Genomic DNA, 14,334 nt, shown 5'->3' on the forward strand with positions numbered 1-14,334 from the left:
GAGGGACAGAGATAGTGTGAGGGAAAGTGAAAAATCATTCCCAGGGAGAATGGCCATGCCGCAATCCTTTCTCCATTGTCTTCCTGGGATCTTGGGCATGCATGCACACATGCCTGGTGTGTTTCAAGCCACTAGGTCTAGGACTCTGTGATTGGCCATGTGGGAGTCCAGTGACATAACCACTATACCATCTGTTTGCCCTCTTTAAAATAATTTTAATTTTATTTAATTTTATTTATCTTAACTTGACCAGAGAGGGACAGAATGAGAGAGAGAGATGGGGTCGGGGTGGGAGGAGTGAGAAAGCAAGCCACCAGGTCCGGGACATGAACCACGGTTGGCCATGTTGGAGTCCAGTGCCCTTAACCACGTCACCTGTCCCCTCCCTTTTCTTTAGCTTTAAAGTTTTGCTATAGGGCAATGTGCTTGCCAGAGAGGGGAACGGGAGAAATCACCTCCCGGAGGGGATTGGTCATGCCAAAATTCCTTCTCCATTCTCCTGTTGGGATTTTGGATGTGCACACACACATGCACCTGGCTTGAGTTTCAAGCCACCAGGTCCAGGACTCAAACAGCATGGTTGACCATGTGGGATCCAGCACCTTAACCTCCATGCCACCTGCTGGTCCCTTTCTTTTCTAATCTAGCTAAGGGGCTTTATGTATTACAGCTGGTTGTGATTGTTTTCCTGCCCTCCCACAGCCCAGAACACCCTGAGAACAGTGCCTGTCCCGTGTCTTGGATGCGGTATCCTCCCCTGCCCTGACTCTGTCTCGGGACAGGGGTCTGCCCCAGTGGGGCACGGTCTTTGCACTCACTGCCCTTCTGCCACGTGGGCTGGCTGCCTCATGCCCTCACTGTCACTGTCAGGAGGTCTTATTACTTCCTTCCTTTTTTTAAAAATTATTGTTTTCATTTCATTTATCATCATTATTATTTGTTTTTAATTTGGCCAGAGAGAGAGAGACAGAGAGTGAGAGAGAGAGAGAGAGGGCAAGTTGCCTGGGCCAGGACTTGAACCATGGTCGGCTATATGGGAGTCCAGCACCTTTAACCACCATTCCACCTGCTGCCCCCAACCCCCCACCCCAGGAGGTCTTATTTCTGACCTGACAGTTCCTGCTCTGATTCTGTCTCTTCTTTCTGGGGAGATAGAGCACAGCCTTCCTCAAAATAACCCTTTTAGAGACCTGGCCTGTTATTCGATCCCGCTTCCCTGCCACCTCCCCCTCTCTGAATTATCCCAGTTGTCTGAGAGAAGAGATAAGACAGTCCCTTATCTGAGCCCTGAACTGTGCAGGGTGCCCTAAAAAGACAAGTGGCTCTGTTGCATCCGGCAGGGGCTCTGGGGGCTGGGGGCCTCTGGATCAGTGGATGCCTTCCCTTTGGTCCTAAGGGTCTGCCCCTTGGAGAAGGAGGCCCTGACAGGGAGCCCAGATTCTGCCAGGACTTGCCTCCACCAGGGGCACGGGGGCTTTCTGAGGTCCTCCTTCTCTGTTCTTCCCAAGCCCCCATCTCTGCCACTCCCAGGGGAGCCCCAGGCCCCGGGACACTGAATTGGTGGGGGAGGCTTAAGATCAGCATGCCATAAGGGACATGTGCCCAGGACCCAGACGGCCTCGTCCTGTGCTTCTGCCACTCACCTGCCATTCTCTGAGCCTGAGGAATCACCCACCTCAACTCTCGCCTGCAGAGAGCACTTGGGGCTGTACCTCCCGGGGCCCCTTCTGTTTCTAGGTTCCCTCTCCTGGCTCCTTGGCCCTCCTCTGCCTCTGGGGCTCTTGCTGCAGAGGAGGTGCCCACTTGATCTTGTGGCCTGACTCCTTAGCTCTCCTCTCCGCTAGCCATCGCTCCCAGGAGCCAGGCAGAAGTCACAGAGATTCCAGAACCCCTGGGGTTCAGGTGCCTTGCTCTAAGAGGGCTATGGGTGAGGCCCGTGAGGAGAACAGCCGTGGCCACAGGCTGCCACACGCCTCTGACGTGCCACAGCTGTTATTTGAAGGAACCAGAAAGTCCTGTCTCAGGCCCGCCCGCCCTTAACCCTTCAGCGCAGCCTCCCAGCGGTCAGGCCTCTTGGGCTTCCCTGACTCAGCCTCCTGCCTGGCTCCCCCAGCCCCTGCCCCCTCTGCCCAGCTTCCCTGGCACTGGGGCTAGCTTGTTTTCCTCCTCTCCTCCCGGCTCTTCTCTCTGAGCCTTGGCCACGCCCGCCCTGGCTCTCAGGCCTGACACTCCTGCCAGCTGTCATGGGGGCTGGGCTGACCCTGTCATAGGGTCCCAGCTGGCTCTGCAAGTCACCAGGCTGCTCTGCCAGGCCACCCAGCTTCTTCCCTTGAGTTTCTGCTGTTAAGCTACTGGCCACTGGAAGGCTGGGAGGTCCAGGCTCCCCTGCTCCCGCTGCCTCTTGTAGGTCTGATGCTCCACAGCCCTAGGCCCCTGTGCTGCCCCCCACTCCCCACCCCCTGTCCTGGCTGGGAAGCTGCTCAGTAGAGAGGCCCGTGGACTAAGAGTTGGCATGAAGGCAGGAGGGGCAGAGACTGACCAGGTGGGGAGGTGGCTGGGGACAGCAACTGATACATTGTGGTGATCCAGAGGGAAACAACAGTAGGGTCTCCTCCTGCATGGAGATAGCTTGGCCTGGGCTGTAGGGCGTGGGGGATTGTGAGGCTGGGTCGGGGTGCTTACATCTGCTGTCTGTCTTCTCTTTCAGGTCCCAGCAGCTGGGGTCTCCCCTCAGCCCTCGAGTGGCCATGTCCAACCCCAGTGCCCCGCCTCCATATGAGGACCGCAACCCCTTGTACCCTGGTCCTCCGCCCCCTGGGGGTTACGGGCAGCCATCTGTCCCACCAGGCGGCTACCCCGCCTACCCTGCCTACCCCCAGCCGGGCTACGGTCACCCTGCTGGCTACCCACAGCCTGCGCCCCCTATCCACCCAATGCCCATGAACTACGGTGAGTCCTTGGAGGGGAGCTGGGTGGGCCTCCTGCTTTCACTCCTCTCTTCACTTCCACTTCATTCCAGGCCTTCTCTGTTTAGGTCACCTGTTCCAATCTTCATCACCCCGCTTTCTCTCTCAGCACCGTCACTTGCTAGTGCAAGTGAGGAGACCGAATGTGTAAGACACACCAGAACTTCCATGGCAGGGGACAAAGTGGCTGTGTGAAGTTATGACTTCAGGCAGCCACCTTGGGAGGCCACTTCTGTTTCCCAGCAAGGTTGCTGCCACCTGACCTCACCCAACTCCATGTTTTCCTTACACACATTCCCCTTGGGACCTAAAGCACTTTTTCTGCCTTAATATCCTTGGTGCTGACAGATCCTTGTCCTTTAAGGTGAGATCTCATTTTTGCAAACGTCCCAGAGCCATCTGGACAAGTGTGGTCAGCATGGCAGGCAGGTGCTATATTTGGTTAGAAATAGGGTGAGATGAAGATGCAGTGAGACTCTTCCTGGACGGCACATAAGCGGATTTTGAAAGCAGTTCCCAAAGAGGTCTTCGAAGGATGCCTGAGCCCCTGCAGCGTTCACACCTGAATGAGGGGCTTGGTGCCACGTTTACAGTCGTGTATGCCCTGACTGGTCTGTTCTCGTGGAGGCCTGATACTGGCCCTGGCCCTAGCTCTGCATGGCCTGGTGGAGACTGTGGTCTTTATTCTGCCCTTCCCACTCATGCCCTGTGCTTTTCTTTCCTCGTTTCTCTGACCCTCCATCCCTGTATCCTCTCTGACCCGGCCAGTTGCCCAGGTTGATACTCTAAGCCCCGCTTCTTCACCAGACTGTGATCCCCCAGTGGTGAGGCCTGGGCACACAGGGCCCCAAGAAATGCTGATGGAATGGCCCACACTTCAGCCCCCTTGTGGCGGGCCAGCTCTCCGTCTTGGAGGCCACGTAGAGGACCCCATTCTGCGTTGTAACACTTTTGGCTGGAGATACCCGAGGCTTTGTTTGAGACAGCATCAAGGGGGCTTTGGGATGAAGGCCACGTGTTCCAGGTCCCTAGTTGCTCATGTATGATCTGTCCCTATGCCCAGGCCATGGCTACGATGGGGAGGAGAGAGCAGTGAGTGACAGCTTCGGGCCCGGAGAGTGGGATGACCTCAAAGTCCGACACACCTTCATCCGAAAGGTGAGACGTGGGCGGGAGGCAGGCACCCTGCGTGTCCTTCGTTCAGGCCGAGCGGGTGTGGGAAGGCAGCTGGACGGCCCCGGGGCCTCAGTCCCAGGCTCTCTCTAGCCCTGTCTTCTCCTCCGAGGGGGCCCCAGCTCCTCTCATGACAGGTGCCCCATTTGTTCCTCTCCCCCATGACCTTAGCTGGGGAGGGCAGATTCAATCTCAGAGATTTGGTGTCCTAAGTGTCCCATCCCCAGATGTCGTTCTGCTGGACGGTAAGCGCCCTGGAGCCAGAAGTGAGGCTACTGGCTTGTGACCCACCATCTCCCAGCCCGCCTCGGCTCTGTGCCTGCCAGTCGACAGGTGCCTGATGTGAATCAGACCAAGCTCCATGCGGAGCCACACTGGCAGGGCTCTGGCAGGGGCAGGCACGTGAGCAGTCTGCTGAGGCTGACTGGCAGATGGGGGCGAGGTGCCAAGGAGCAGGAGGAGGGGACTGAGGAAGAAGTGGACATGGCATCTGGGCCGGGCTCCTCAGGGGGCCTCTCAGCCAGGCTGCAGCTTGGGAGGGTGCTTGGAGGAAACAGAAAGAGGAAATGCTTCAAAACAAGAGAAGCCGCTCACCACTAAAAGGACGGGGGAGGTGGGGAGGACAGGGGCCCAGTGGGTTTTGGGGCTCCTTGGTCTGGGGGTGATGCTGACCCCGTCTTCTCTCCCTGCGGCCTACTCCAGGTCTACACCATCATCTCCGTCCAGCTGCTCATCACAGTGGCCATCATCGCCATCTTCACCTTCGTGTGAGTCTCCAGGCCTCGACCCCCCCCCCCGCAGCAGCCTGCAGGCTCCAGGTCACCTGCTGGGGGTGTGGGTTGCAGTGGGTCCTAGGGGTGATTAGAAGCTGGAGCCCCGGCTGCCGGGAGGGCCTGGGCAGGGCAGTAGCCAGCCATGGTGTGACGACTCTCGTCCTCTGCCCTACAGGGAACCCGTCAGCACCTTCGTGAGGAGAAATGTGGCTGTCTACTACGTGTCCTAGTGAGTGTGTCCCCTCTCCACTCAGGGCAGCAATTTTCAGTTTCTCATCGACCAGCTTTGCCCGGGGCTTTCCGGGGTGCCCATGCCAGTATCTGTGCTGGGGGGTGGGGTGCACTCCCAGATGAGGACTAACGGGTCACGGACTCCTGAGGGCGTGGGGGAGCTGTGGTGGCAACAGGGGGTCCCACACAGTGGTCCGCCTGTCCCCTTAGCCCGCGTGCTGTGGCCTCCCTAACCTCCTCCTGCCCAAACTCCGGGCTGTAGCTTCTCAGCGCCCCTCCCTGGGGTCCTGGCTTCCTACTGAGCAGCTTCTCCTGAGGCTCTGCAGCCCCTGGGCTTGCCCAGTGTGGCCCACCTGGCCGGGAGGGGGTTAGGGAGCTGGGCTTTACACGACTTCCCTCCCCAAATCTCTCCCCAGTGCTGTCTTCATCGTCACCTACCTGACCCTTGCCTGCTGCCAGGGACCCAGGTGAGTCCCAGAGACTTAGGCAGTGAGCAGAGATAGCAGGGGTGAGACAGGGGCCAAGGACTGTGGGAAGAGAAGGGATTCCTGTCGCAGGTGAAAGGAGATTTGGAACATGACGATGGAGATGGCTGAGAGATGACGGCAATGGTGGGGGAGCGCGTTTCAGGTGTGTACCAAGTGCCGGTTATGTGGAACCTGCCTAGCTAGCCTCCCTGCAACAGCCTCTGAGATGTGGAGCTTTTTTTTTTTTTTTTTTTTTTTTCTATGGGTGTTGGCTTCTTGCCGGGGACAGAGACAGTGTGAGGAAAAATGAGAAATCACCCCTGAGCGGGTGTGGCCATGCTACAATCCCTTCTCCTTCATTCTCCTCTCAGGATTTTGGGCATGCATGCACACGCACCTGGCATGCACACTCATACCCGGCATGATTTTCAAGCTGCTGGGTCCTGGACTCAAACCACTGTCCGCCATGTGGGAATCTAGCACCTTAACTATTGTCCCACCTGCTGGCCCAACAGGAGTTTTTTTTTTTAGAGACTTTTGCTGTAGGGCATATGTGCTCGCTGAAGGGACAGAAAGTGAGAAATCATCCCCCCAGGGGGGATGGTCACACCACAATACCTTCTCCACTCTCCTCTCAGGATTATGGGCACACATGCACACGTGCCTGGTGTGAATTCAAGCCCCTGGGCCTGGGCCTTGAACTGTTATATCCAGCGACATAACCACCAAGTCCCTGGGCCTGGACCTTGAACTGTTATATCCAGCGACATAACCACTATGCCATGTGTTGGTCCCCCAACAAGAGTTTTTTTTTTTTTTTGGTTTTTTGGCTACAGGGCATGTGTGCTCGCCAGAGAGACAGAAAGCGAGAAATAACCCCCCCAGAGGGATGGTCATGCCACAATCCCTTCTCCTCCATTCTCCTCTTGAGATCTTGGGCACACGGGCACACGCGCCCGGCATGAGTTTAAGCCACTGGGTCCAGGACTTGAATCGTGGTCGACTATGTGGGAGTTCAGCGACATAGCCATTACGCTAACTGCTGGTCCCCCAACGGAGTATTTTAACCACTTAACAAATAGAAGGACTCGGCTGAGAGGCTGAGTGGCTTCCTCTTGGTCACAGTGGTAAGTGTGGTTAGTGTCAGGGCTGCACAGGAATTCAGGTGATTCTAGCTCCACAGTGCAGGTCTGTCCACCGTCCCTGCTGCCCCACATAGAACTCTTAAGCAGATACCAAAGGTCACACCAGCCCCCTCCCTGGAGGGCTGGAGCCCAGCGCTTCCTTCTGCTGAAGGAGCCTCTGGGGCCTGAGAGCCCCGTCACTTAGAGCTGCTCTCTCCCTTCAGACGCCGTTTCCCATGGAACATCATCCTGCTGACCCTCTTTGTAAGTGTGGAAGGTGGTGGGAGGCTATGGCGATGCTTTGATGGGAACGGGCCCAGGGACGGGATGGAGACTCCCCTGCGGAAGGCTGAGCCTGGCTGGCTCCCCTGTCTGTTTTGGGTCTCCTCTGTGGCTGCCCCTTTCCAAATCACTCACAGTCACCCTGCTCTGGTGAGCCACCATGACTGTTCCCCCAGGGCCCTGCCTTTCTTCTTAAGGGTTTCACTCTTGCTTCTCTCCTTCCCTCCCTCAGACTTTCGCCATGGGCTTCATGACGGGTACCATCTCCAGGTACGTGCAGGGCAAGACACGGCCCTCTTGGAGGGATGTGTGAAGGGGCGCGGGGGTCTCGGCTGTGTGGGTGGATTCCGGGCAGGACTCTCGTCCCCGCTCACTCCTTGTCCCTCTAACTGCCCCCTCCAGCATGTACCAAACCAAAGCTGTCATCCTCGCCATGATCATCACCGCGGTGGTGTCCATTGCCGTCACCATCTTCTGCTTTCAGACCAAGGTGAGGGCATGAGGGCCCTTCCCTGGCCTCCCCACCCCCTTCCTCACACAGATCTGGCCCTTTGGGTGTAGCATTTGAGTGCGTTGGGAGGGCCAGACCGGTGAACACCAGGGCTTTCGCTCCCCCTCACATCTGCACCTACGGAGCTGCTGTCCTGTCTGTCCTCAGAATGTCATGGTCACTGCTGTGACCCCCTAAGAGGCAACACTGGCAGGGGAGGCAGGGCCTGTCTGGCTGGATTGCCGCTGTAGCAGCTGTCTGACAGGTGTCCCCCTTTCCTCCCTGGCAGGTGGACTTTACCTCGTGTACAGGCCTCTTCTGTGTCCTGGGGATTGTGCTGATGGTGACCGGGCTTGTCACCAGCATTGTGCTGTACTTCAAATACGTGAGTATCCCTAGAGTCGGGAGTCAGTGGTCTTAGTGCCCAGGACAGACTTTCTGTAGAGCATGGTGTCACAGGCCTGTCTTGGACCCAAAGGCCTCTGGGTCACTCTGACCTCCAGAACCTTTCAACTACTAGCCAAGATACCCACACAGGGCACCATCCTTTGGGGTTAGGGGCTGATCGATCTGCACAGGAAGCAGTGGGTGAGATCTGTCTGACAGCTAGAATAGGTGCCAGCAGGAGGATGGAAAAACCCAGAGGACTGAGAAAATGAGCTGGGGTGGAAGGGACCTTCGGGATACTGGCTCCAGTTCCTTCACTTATTCTAGTTGTCTGGGACCCGTAGGCTGCAGGGAGAACAGTGCTGAAGGGGGAAGGATGTGAACAAGATGCCCCTGCCCACCTGTGGATGGGCACCTGTAGGGAGTGTGGGTCTTTTTTTTTTTTGAGAGGTTTTTGCTATAGGGCGTGTGTGCTCACCAGAAAGACAGAAAGAGACAGAGAGACAGAAAGTGAGAAATCGCCCCCCAGGGGGATGGCCACACTGCAATCCCTTTTACTCTATTCTCTTCTTGGGGATCTTGGGCATGCATACACACGCGCCCGGTGTGAGTTTAAGCCACCAGGTCCAGGACTCGAACTGCGGTCGACTACAAGGGAGTCCAGTGACATAACCATTATGCCATCTGCTGGTCCCAGAAGTGTGGGTCCTTCTTCCTTGGCCTCACCCTCACTCCCAGGCTGGGCTGTGGGAAGCACCTCTACTGGACACTGACAACTTGGGAGGCCACGAGGGGGTCTTCAACCAGTGTGTGCTGGGTCTGCCTCCAGACCGACTCTCCCGCTTTCTAAAAGTACAGTGGACACCTCTGTACCTTGACTGCCTTCTGAGATTAGTTGGGATGAAGCTGTGCCTGGCCATTGGCCTTTGCTTTCTCTGCCAAATACAGCTCCACTCTTAATTTCTTCTGAGATCTAGAAAGGTAGAAATAGCCCTTTCATGGAGAGCTAGCTTCCCAGGACTACACCAGAAGCCTGATGCCAGGATCCCGGGGTCCCAGGGAAAGCTGGGTCCTGAGGGCCTGCCTCGATCTGTGTGCTGAGATTTCTGATGCCATTCCTTGTCCCCCCCCACCCCAGATTTACTGGCTGCACATGGTCTATGCTGCGCTGGGGGCCATTTGTTTCACCCTGGTGAGTAAGGCCCTCCCCAAAGGGAAATTCCTGCCACCTCTTGGCCCTCGTCTCTACTGTCAGAACACTTGGTGGGCCATGTTAGAGAAGACGCTATGTCTGTCTCCTTTTCTAGACTGTGAACTGCTTGGGGATAGGGGCTGTGTGTTATGCCATTCCTTAGTGAGTCCCTAAGCACACTGCAATGGCACGTCCACACCCAGGATAAATTAGCCGGCCAGGTATGAGCTCCAGACACTGAGCCGTGGGTTCTCACTTGCGGTGGCCCTGTCTCTGCAGTTCCTGGCCTATGACACACAGCTGGTCCTGGGGAACCGGAAGCACACCATCAGCCCCGAGGACTACATCACCGGCGCCTTGCAGATCTACACGGACATTGTCTACATCTTCACCTTTGTGCTGCAGCTGATGGGGGATCGCAATTAAGGAGCACCCCAATGATCCACCCCACCCAGGGCTCTCCCCTCCCTAGAGTGCTGGGCCCTAGACTGGGGTCTAGGCCTCAGACTCCTTCCTTCCCCTCCCGTAATACTGTTTCCTTTCTGTCCTGGGGAGGGTGGCCTCCGTGGCTGTGTGTGTGTAGCTACCTGGTGGGGCTGGAGGAGCTGGGGACTAACTCCGGCTAGGGTGGGCCTGGCAGAGACAAGATTGAGGTGTGTCTTCTGCCTCTACCCCTGATGTGGCACCCCATTCCTCTGAGCAGCTGGGGCTGAGGGCAGTGAACAGAGCCTGCTCTGTGGCTCCAAGGACACACGAGGGTAGGTAGGAGTGACGTCAAGGCAATGAGGTTTCCCTCCCGCTTGGCTATGGGCTGCTTCTAGGCTAGGTAGTCAGAGCTGTTTCTTCTCCCAACCCCAGTGAAGCCAGAGAGCTTGGTCCCAGCCCCCTGGCCCCACAAGCCATTCCGTGTCTCTGTGGCTTGGCACCATGCAGCCTGGGAAGGTAGGAGAGCTGTGCCCATAGGTCTCTCCACTTCAACCCCTCCTTGTTCTAGTGACATGTATGTAGTTGATCAGGGCTGGGCATGGGACGGAAGGTGAGCACAGTACAGGACAGCATCTCCCTAGCCTCCTTCCTCTCCCTCGTGCTTGCGACAGTGGTGGGAGAGCAGGCCATTAGTAGCCATCTGGTCCCCATTCCCCAGAGCTGCCAGGGCTTGCTTGGGTGCTTCTGAGCTCTAGTCAGACAGCCTTCTTGCTTCCTGTGTTCAGGCTACACAGAACAGAGATGAGGGGCAAAGGTCAGGAAGTTGGGTGGTTTGTAGCTCCTAAGTGTGGCCAGGAACTAGGGTGAAGACCGACTGGGGTGTTGGCAGGGAAAATGGTCCCCACTTGGTCTGAGAGACAAGAAGACGTTGCCCAAGAAGACGTCCGTGTTCCTTCTGCTAACCCAGGGAAGGCCCCGAGAGAAGGTGGCTTCCTCTGCTCTTAACTCACACTGGGGGATTCTGACTTAAGCCCCCCCTCTCCAGCCAGCTGCCCTCTTTGCTATACTAAGTGCCTCACGCTGGAATGGGGAAGGCCGGGCAGGGTCAGTCTGCCGGGGGGGTGGGGAGAAACAGATCAGCCCAAGAATATACTTGTAAGTTCTCTGTTAAGTACTTGATCCTAAGTATATCACACAAAGGGACACCCTAGAAATGTAATAAAGTTTTATGTTTAGAAGTTAAACTGCGGTGTGGCTCCGGATTTCTCACTTGAAGGTGTTAACTGGCTGCCCAGAGCATCTGCCTCCCACCTCTGCATTGTGGCTTGGTCCCTCCCAAGAGAACTCTCAGGGGACCACATACAGTGCCTGGTGCTGGATGCCAGAGCCTGGTGACTGCACCCTAGCCTGCAATACCGGACCTGGATGGGACCTTTTGCAGCCGAGCATGGCCCCTTTACAAAAGCTTTGGGAGCTGTTCACTCTTCCCCGCCCAGCTGGGTCGCTATACATCATTTCACAGATAGCAGAGGAGATGGACTGCAGGCTGACGTTCAGAACCAGTCTTGGAAATCACTAGGCTAAACCTGAAAATGAGGAAACAAGCCCAGAGAGATGAGTCATCTGGACTCAGCCAAGCACCCAGAAGAGTGCCTTCTTGCCTCCACACCCTGAATACCTTCGTGGATTCTCTCTAGGCTGAGTGGGACGAGCGGGACCCCACCCTCCTGGCTAGCAGTGCCAAGGGCTTGGCCCCCCTGGGCCTGAGCCTAGGCTTGTTGCACCTAAGTCCCTGGCTGAAAGCTGAGCAATCCTGTGAGGGGGAGTACGCATGAATAAACAGCCCCACCCCCGGCCCCTCCCATCCCACAGGACTCACAAACCCAGACCTGGTTCCTTTCCCTCAAACACTCAGCAACTTTATTTGCCTTTGGCTGGCTCCTGGGGTGGGAGAGGCGTGAGATGGCAGCAGCCTGGGCTTCCTGCGCCCTCTGGTGGATCTCAGGGGCAAGGACCAGAATCTTGGCCAAACTGGAGACCTTGACAGCAACAGTTCTAGAGAGGGGGCAGTACTCCCTCAGGCCTGCCCCCCAGACCCAACTTCGGAGGGCGGAGCAGGTTGGGAGGAGGCCCTGAACCTCTGGCTCTCATACTCGCCCGTGTTGGACGCCCGCATGTTCTGCCGAGCCTTCATCTGCTTCAAACGGTCCTTGTCCACTTCCCGCTTGGTGAGGATGAAGAGGAGGATACCACAGGGGAAGCCGATGGCCCTAGGGGTGGGGAGATGTGCACGGGGCTTGGGGAGGGGCCAAGCCTGCGCCAGAGGAGCTGGGGGATCACTCCAGCTTCGTTGCTTGCATGAGTGCTACAATATGCAATAGCTCTTGTTTCTATTTGCCAGCGCTGGCTGTTGGAGGGATGCATGCAAATCAGATCCTGCCACTGCCCTGGCCCTGCTTAACACTCATTGGCAGCTCTCCATCACTTCCTGGCCAGCACCTAATTCCTAAGCATGGTATCAAAGGCCCAGTGTAGCTGAGTCCCTGCCTACCTTCGCTACTTCCCCCGTAGCCTGGTCACCCTTAGCACAAACCCTGAGCCATGGTCCCTATGACATTCTCAGGCAGCCCCGCCTCCATCCCTCTGTGTTGCAGCAAAGGTCCCCTCTGTCTACACTGCCCCATATCCCTCCAGACTCCCCTTTTGAATCTGTAGTTTGCTAATTGGGAGGCACCTCGGGGAAAGAGCACAGAGTCCCAAGACCCAGTGGGAAACCCAGCTCTGAGCATCAGTTTCTTCCTCTGTGAAATGGGAATGGAATATTCATCTCAGAAAGACTAGAACATTACATGGCAAAGTACTGGCACACTTCAGGCGCTACAAATAGAGTTAATTTCCTTCTCCTTTTTCTTTAATATTCAGCAATAATATATATTATGACGAAAAGTCAGATCCAAATAGCAATGTTTGGGACACCTTCTAGTACCACTATGCAACTAATAGAATCTCACAGGATCTCAACTAATTCATGGAACTTGAGTGTCACCCCAACCTCCCAAAAAGGAGGGGAAGGTCAAGGACCCAAATTCAAATCACATCAGCTCAGTTTACTCCAAAAAAGCCCACTATTGCCCAGTTCCATATACTTTCCCACCTCCCTTGCCCCACTCCTTTGCGGTTCCAATCCTTAGATTCAACAACTGTGTTCCCACAACTTCCAATTCAGCTCACCACCTGAAACTTGGAGAAGTTTCTGGGTCCTCTCTTCCCTGGACGCCAGTCCCTACTGGTGGGCAAACGGGGAGTTAAAACTCACCAGGCCAGTCCCACAGCTTTCATGGGGTTCTTGCCCCTCTTTCTGGGAATGTATTCCAGCTCAGGGGAGAGGGGCTCCGGCTCTTCCTTGCACTCTGGGGAGCTGTGGCTTTGCAGTGCCCGGGTCCTGTTGTGGGAAGCCTTGTTGGCCGTGGCTCCTGAGAGAATCCCTGTGAATAGAGAAAGGACAGTCAGTAAGAGGGCATGAGAAGAAAGCCAGGAGGGGATGGGTCGGGGGGAAAGGGCTGGGGAGGAGTGGCTGAAATCTGAGGAAAGAGAGGCTAAGTCTGGAGTAACAAGTGCCAGGGAGAATCCAGAGAAATGGGAAAATCGCCATTGAGGTGGCACCTTTGGAAATCACTTCCACGTCACTGCGGGCTCATCACCCTGGTGCCAGGAGAGCGAGCTTCGCTGTTCTTCATCTCAGACGACAGGATGGGAAGGACTGCAGTGGGACTCACAGGAGGCGTATGAATGAAATCCGGGAAAAGGTTTCAAAACTGCAGAATGTAAGCACTGGAAGGGGCTTAAGGATAGTCTGCTCCACCCCCATTTTACAGAAGAGGACACTGGAGCCCCGAAAGACGAACTGCTTCGTCCAAGGTCACACTGCTAATTATTCGAGGCTAGAACCCAAGCCTCCAGAAGACCAGGGCTCTTTCATCTGCACTGCGGTGAGTGTGAAACACCTGGAGCGCGGGAGTCGAAAAGGCTTCCGCGGGCTCCCTCTTGCAGCAAGACCCCAGATGTGTCGTGTAAGCCGAAGGCAGAGGGATAGACTGGGTGACCTCTAGAGAGCATCTTTTCCCCCCCGACTCTTTGAGATCCTGCAGAGAGGTGTGGGCAGGAACCCCGAGCCCTGACCTCCTGCTATCGCCGGGCGGGATGTGAAAAGAAAGGGATCTCCTGCGGACCTGCCCTCCCCGGGGTCCCTCTCCTTACCCCGGAGGACGCGGGCATTTCTCGCCCCCCGGCCCTTCAGCGCCGTAGCAGCTACCACCGCAGCCATGTTCAGATCCCACCCCCCTGCACCGCGCTCCCCGCCGGGAATTGTAGTTTGCGTAAGGGGCCTCCCCCGCTCCTTCCGTCCTGCCTACAGATTAGAAACTACACCTCCCAGAAGTCCGCGGAGCGGACCCGGGAGAACTACTCTTCCCAGGAGACCAGGAGGCGCGCACGCTCGCTTGTTTCCCTCCATTTGGGGGCGGAGTCAGGGTGGGCGGAGTTGGGGTTCTCCCCGCCACGCCCCGGCCTCGTCTCCCAACTCTGTCCTGCGATTGGTTGGTCGGATAACCAAAACCCATCGCTATTGGTCAAACGGCCGTCGCTCTTCCTGCCGGGGAGTCGCCTACGCCTACTTCCTCCCGGGAGGAGGGGCTCGAGTTCCGCGTCGTCGCGCAGAGCTGACTCTGGGAGGCGTTTGGGCCCAGAGAAGTGGATCGGCCGCTTGCGCCGCATGGAGTCCGAATCGGAAAGCGGGGCTGGCGCTGACACCCCCCCACCGGGGG

General features: G+C 56.6%; 2 protein-coding genes across 7 annotated transcripts in view; one reads left to right on the forward strand and one right to left on the reverse strand.

The window, feature by feature from the left end:
* TMBIM1 (transmembrane BAX inhibitor motif containing 1) overlaps window positions 1-10,755 on the forward strand; it is a 26,446-nt gene extending 15,691 nt beyond the window's left edge. The window contains exons 3-13 of one of the 2 annotated variants that reach the window (XM_006157440.3): window positions 2,708-2,949; window positions 4,030-4,124; window positions 4,842-4,906; window positions 5,088-5,141; window positions 5,560-5,610; window positions 6,959-6,998; window positions 7,249-7,286; window positions 7,419-7,506; window positions 7,796-7,891; window positions 9,032-9,085; window positions 9,365-9,511. In XM_006157440.3, the coding sequence (XP_006157502.1) occupies window positions 2,748-2,949; window positions 4,030-4,124; window positions 4,842-4,906; window positions 5,088-5,141; window positions 5,560-5,610; window positions 6,959-6,998; window positions 7,249-7,286; window positions 7,419-7,506; window positions 7,796-7,891; window positions 9,032-9,085; window positions 9,365-9,511 (930 nt within the window). In that variant the 5' untranslated portion in view covers window positions 2,708-2,747. Of the gene's footprint in view, window positions 1-2,707; window positions 2,950-4,029; window positions 4,125-4,841; window positions 4,907-5,087; window positions 5,142-5,559; window positions 5,611-6,958; window positions 6,999-7,248; window positions 7,287-7,418; window positions 7,507-7,795; window positions 7,892-9,031; window positions 9,086-9,364 lie in introns of both variants that reach the window. The other variant, XM_006157439.2, reaches the window with a different exon arrangement.
* PNKD (PNKD metallo-beta-lactamase domain containing) overlaps window positions 1-14,334 on the reverse strand; it is a 103,656-nt gene that overhangs the window by 88,620 nt on the left and 702 nt on the right. The window contains exons 1-3 of one of the 5 annotated variants that reach the window (XM_014591209.2): window positions 13,769-13,848; window positions 13,175-13,271; window positions 12,828-12,996 (exon numbers count right to left, since the gene is read on the reverse strand). In XM_014591209.2, coding sequence (XP_014446695.1) covers window positions 12,828-12,850 — 23 coding nt within the window. In that variant the 5' untranslated portion in view covers window positions 12,851-12,996; window positions 13,175-13,271; window positions 13,769-13,848. Of the gene's footprint in view, window positions 1-11,404; window positions 11,782-12,827; window positions 12,997-13,174; window positions 13,327-13,768; window positions 13,896-14,334 lie in introns of those variants that run through there. The other 4 variants (XM_014591207.2, XM_006157438.3, XM_014591210.2 and 1 more) reach the window with 4 other exon arrangements.

The sequence above is a fragment of the Tupaia chinensis genome, unplaced genomic scaffold (genome assembly GCF_000334495.1).
Source record: "Tupaia chinensis unplaced genomic scaffold, TupChi_1.0 Scaffold000542_1, whole genome shotgun sequence".
NCBI lineage: Eukaryota > Metazoa > Chordata > Mammalia > Scandentia > Tupaiidae > Tupaia > Tupaia belangeri.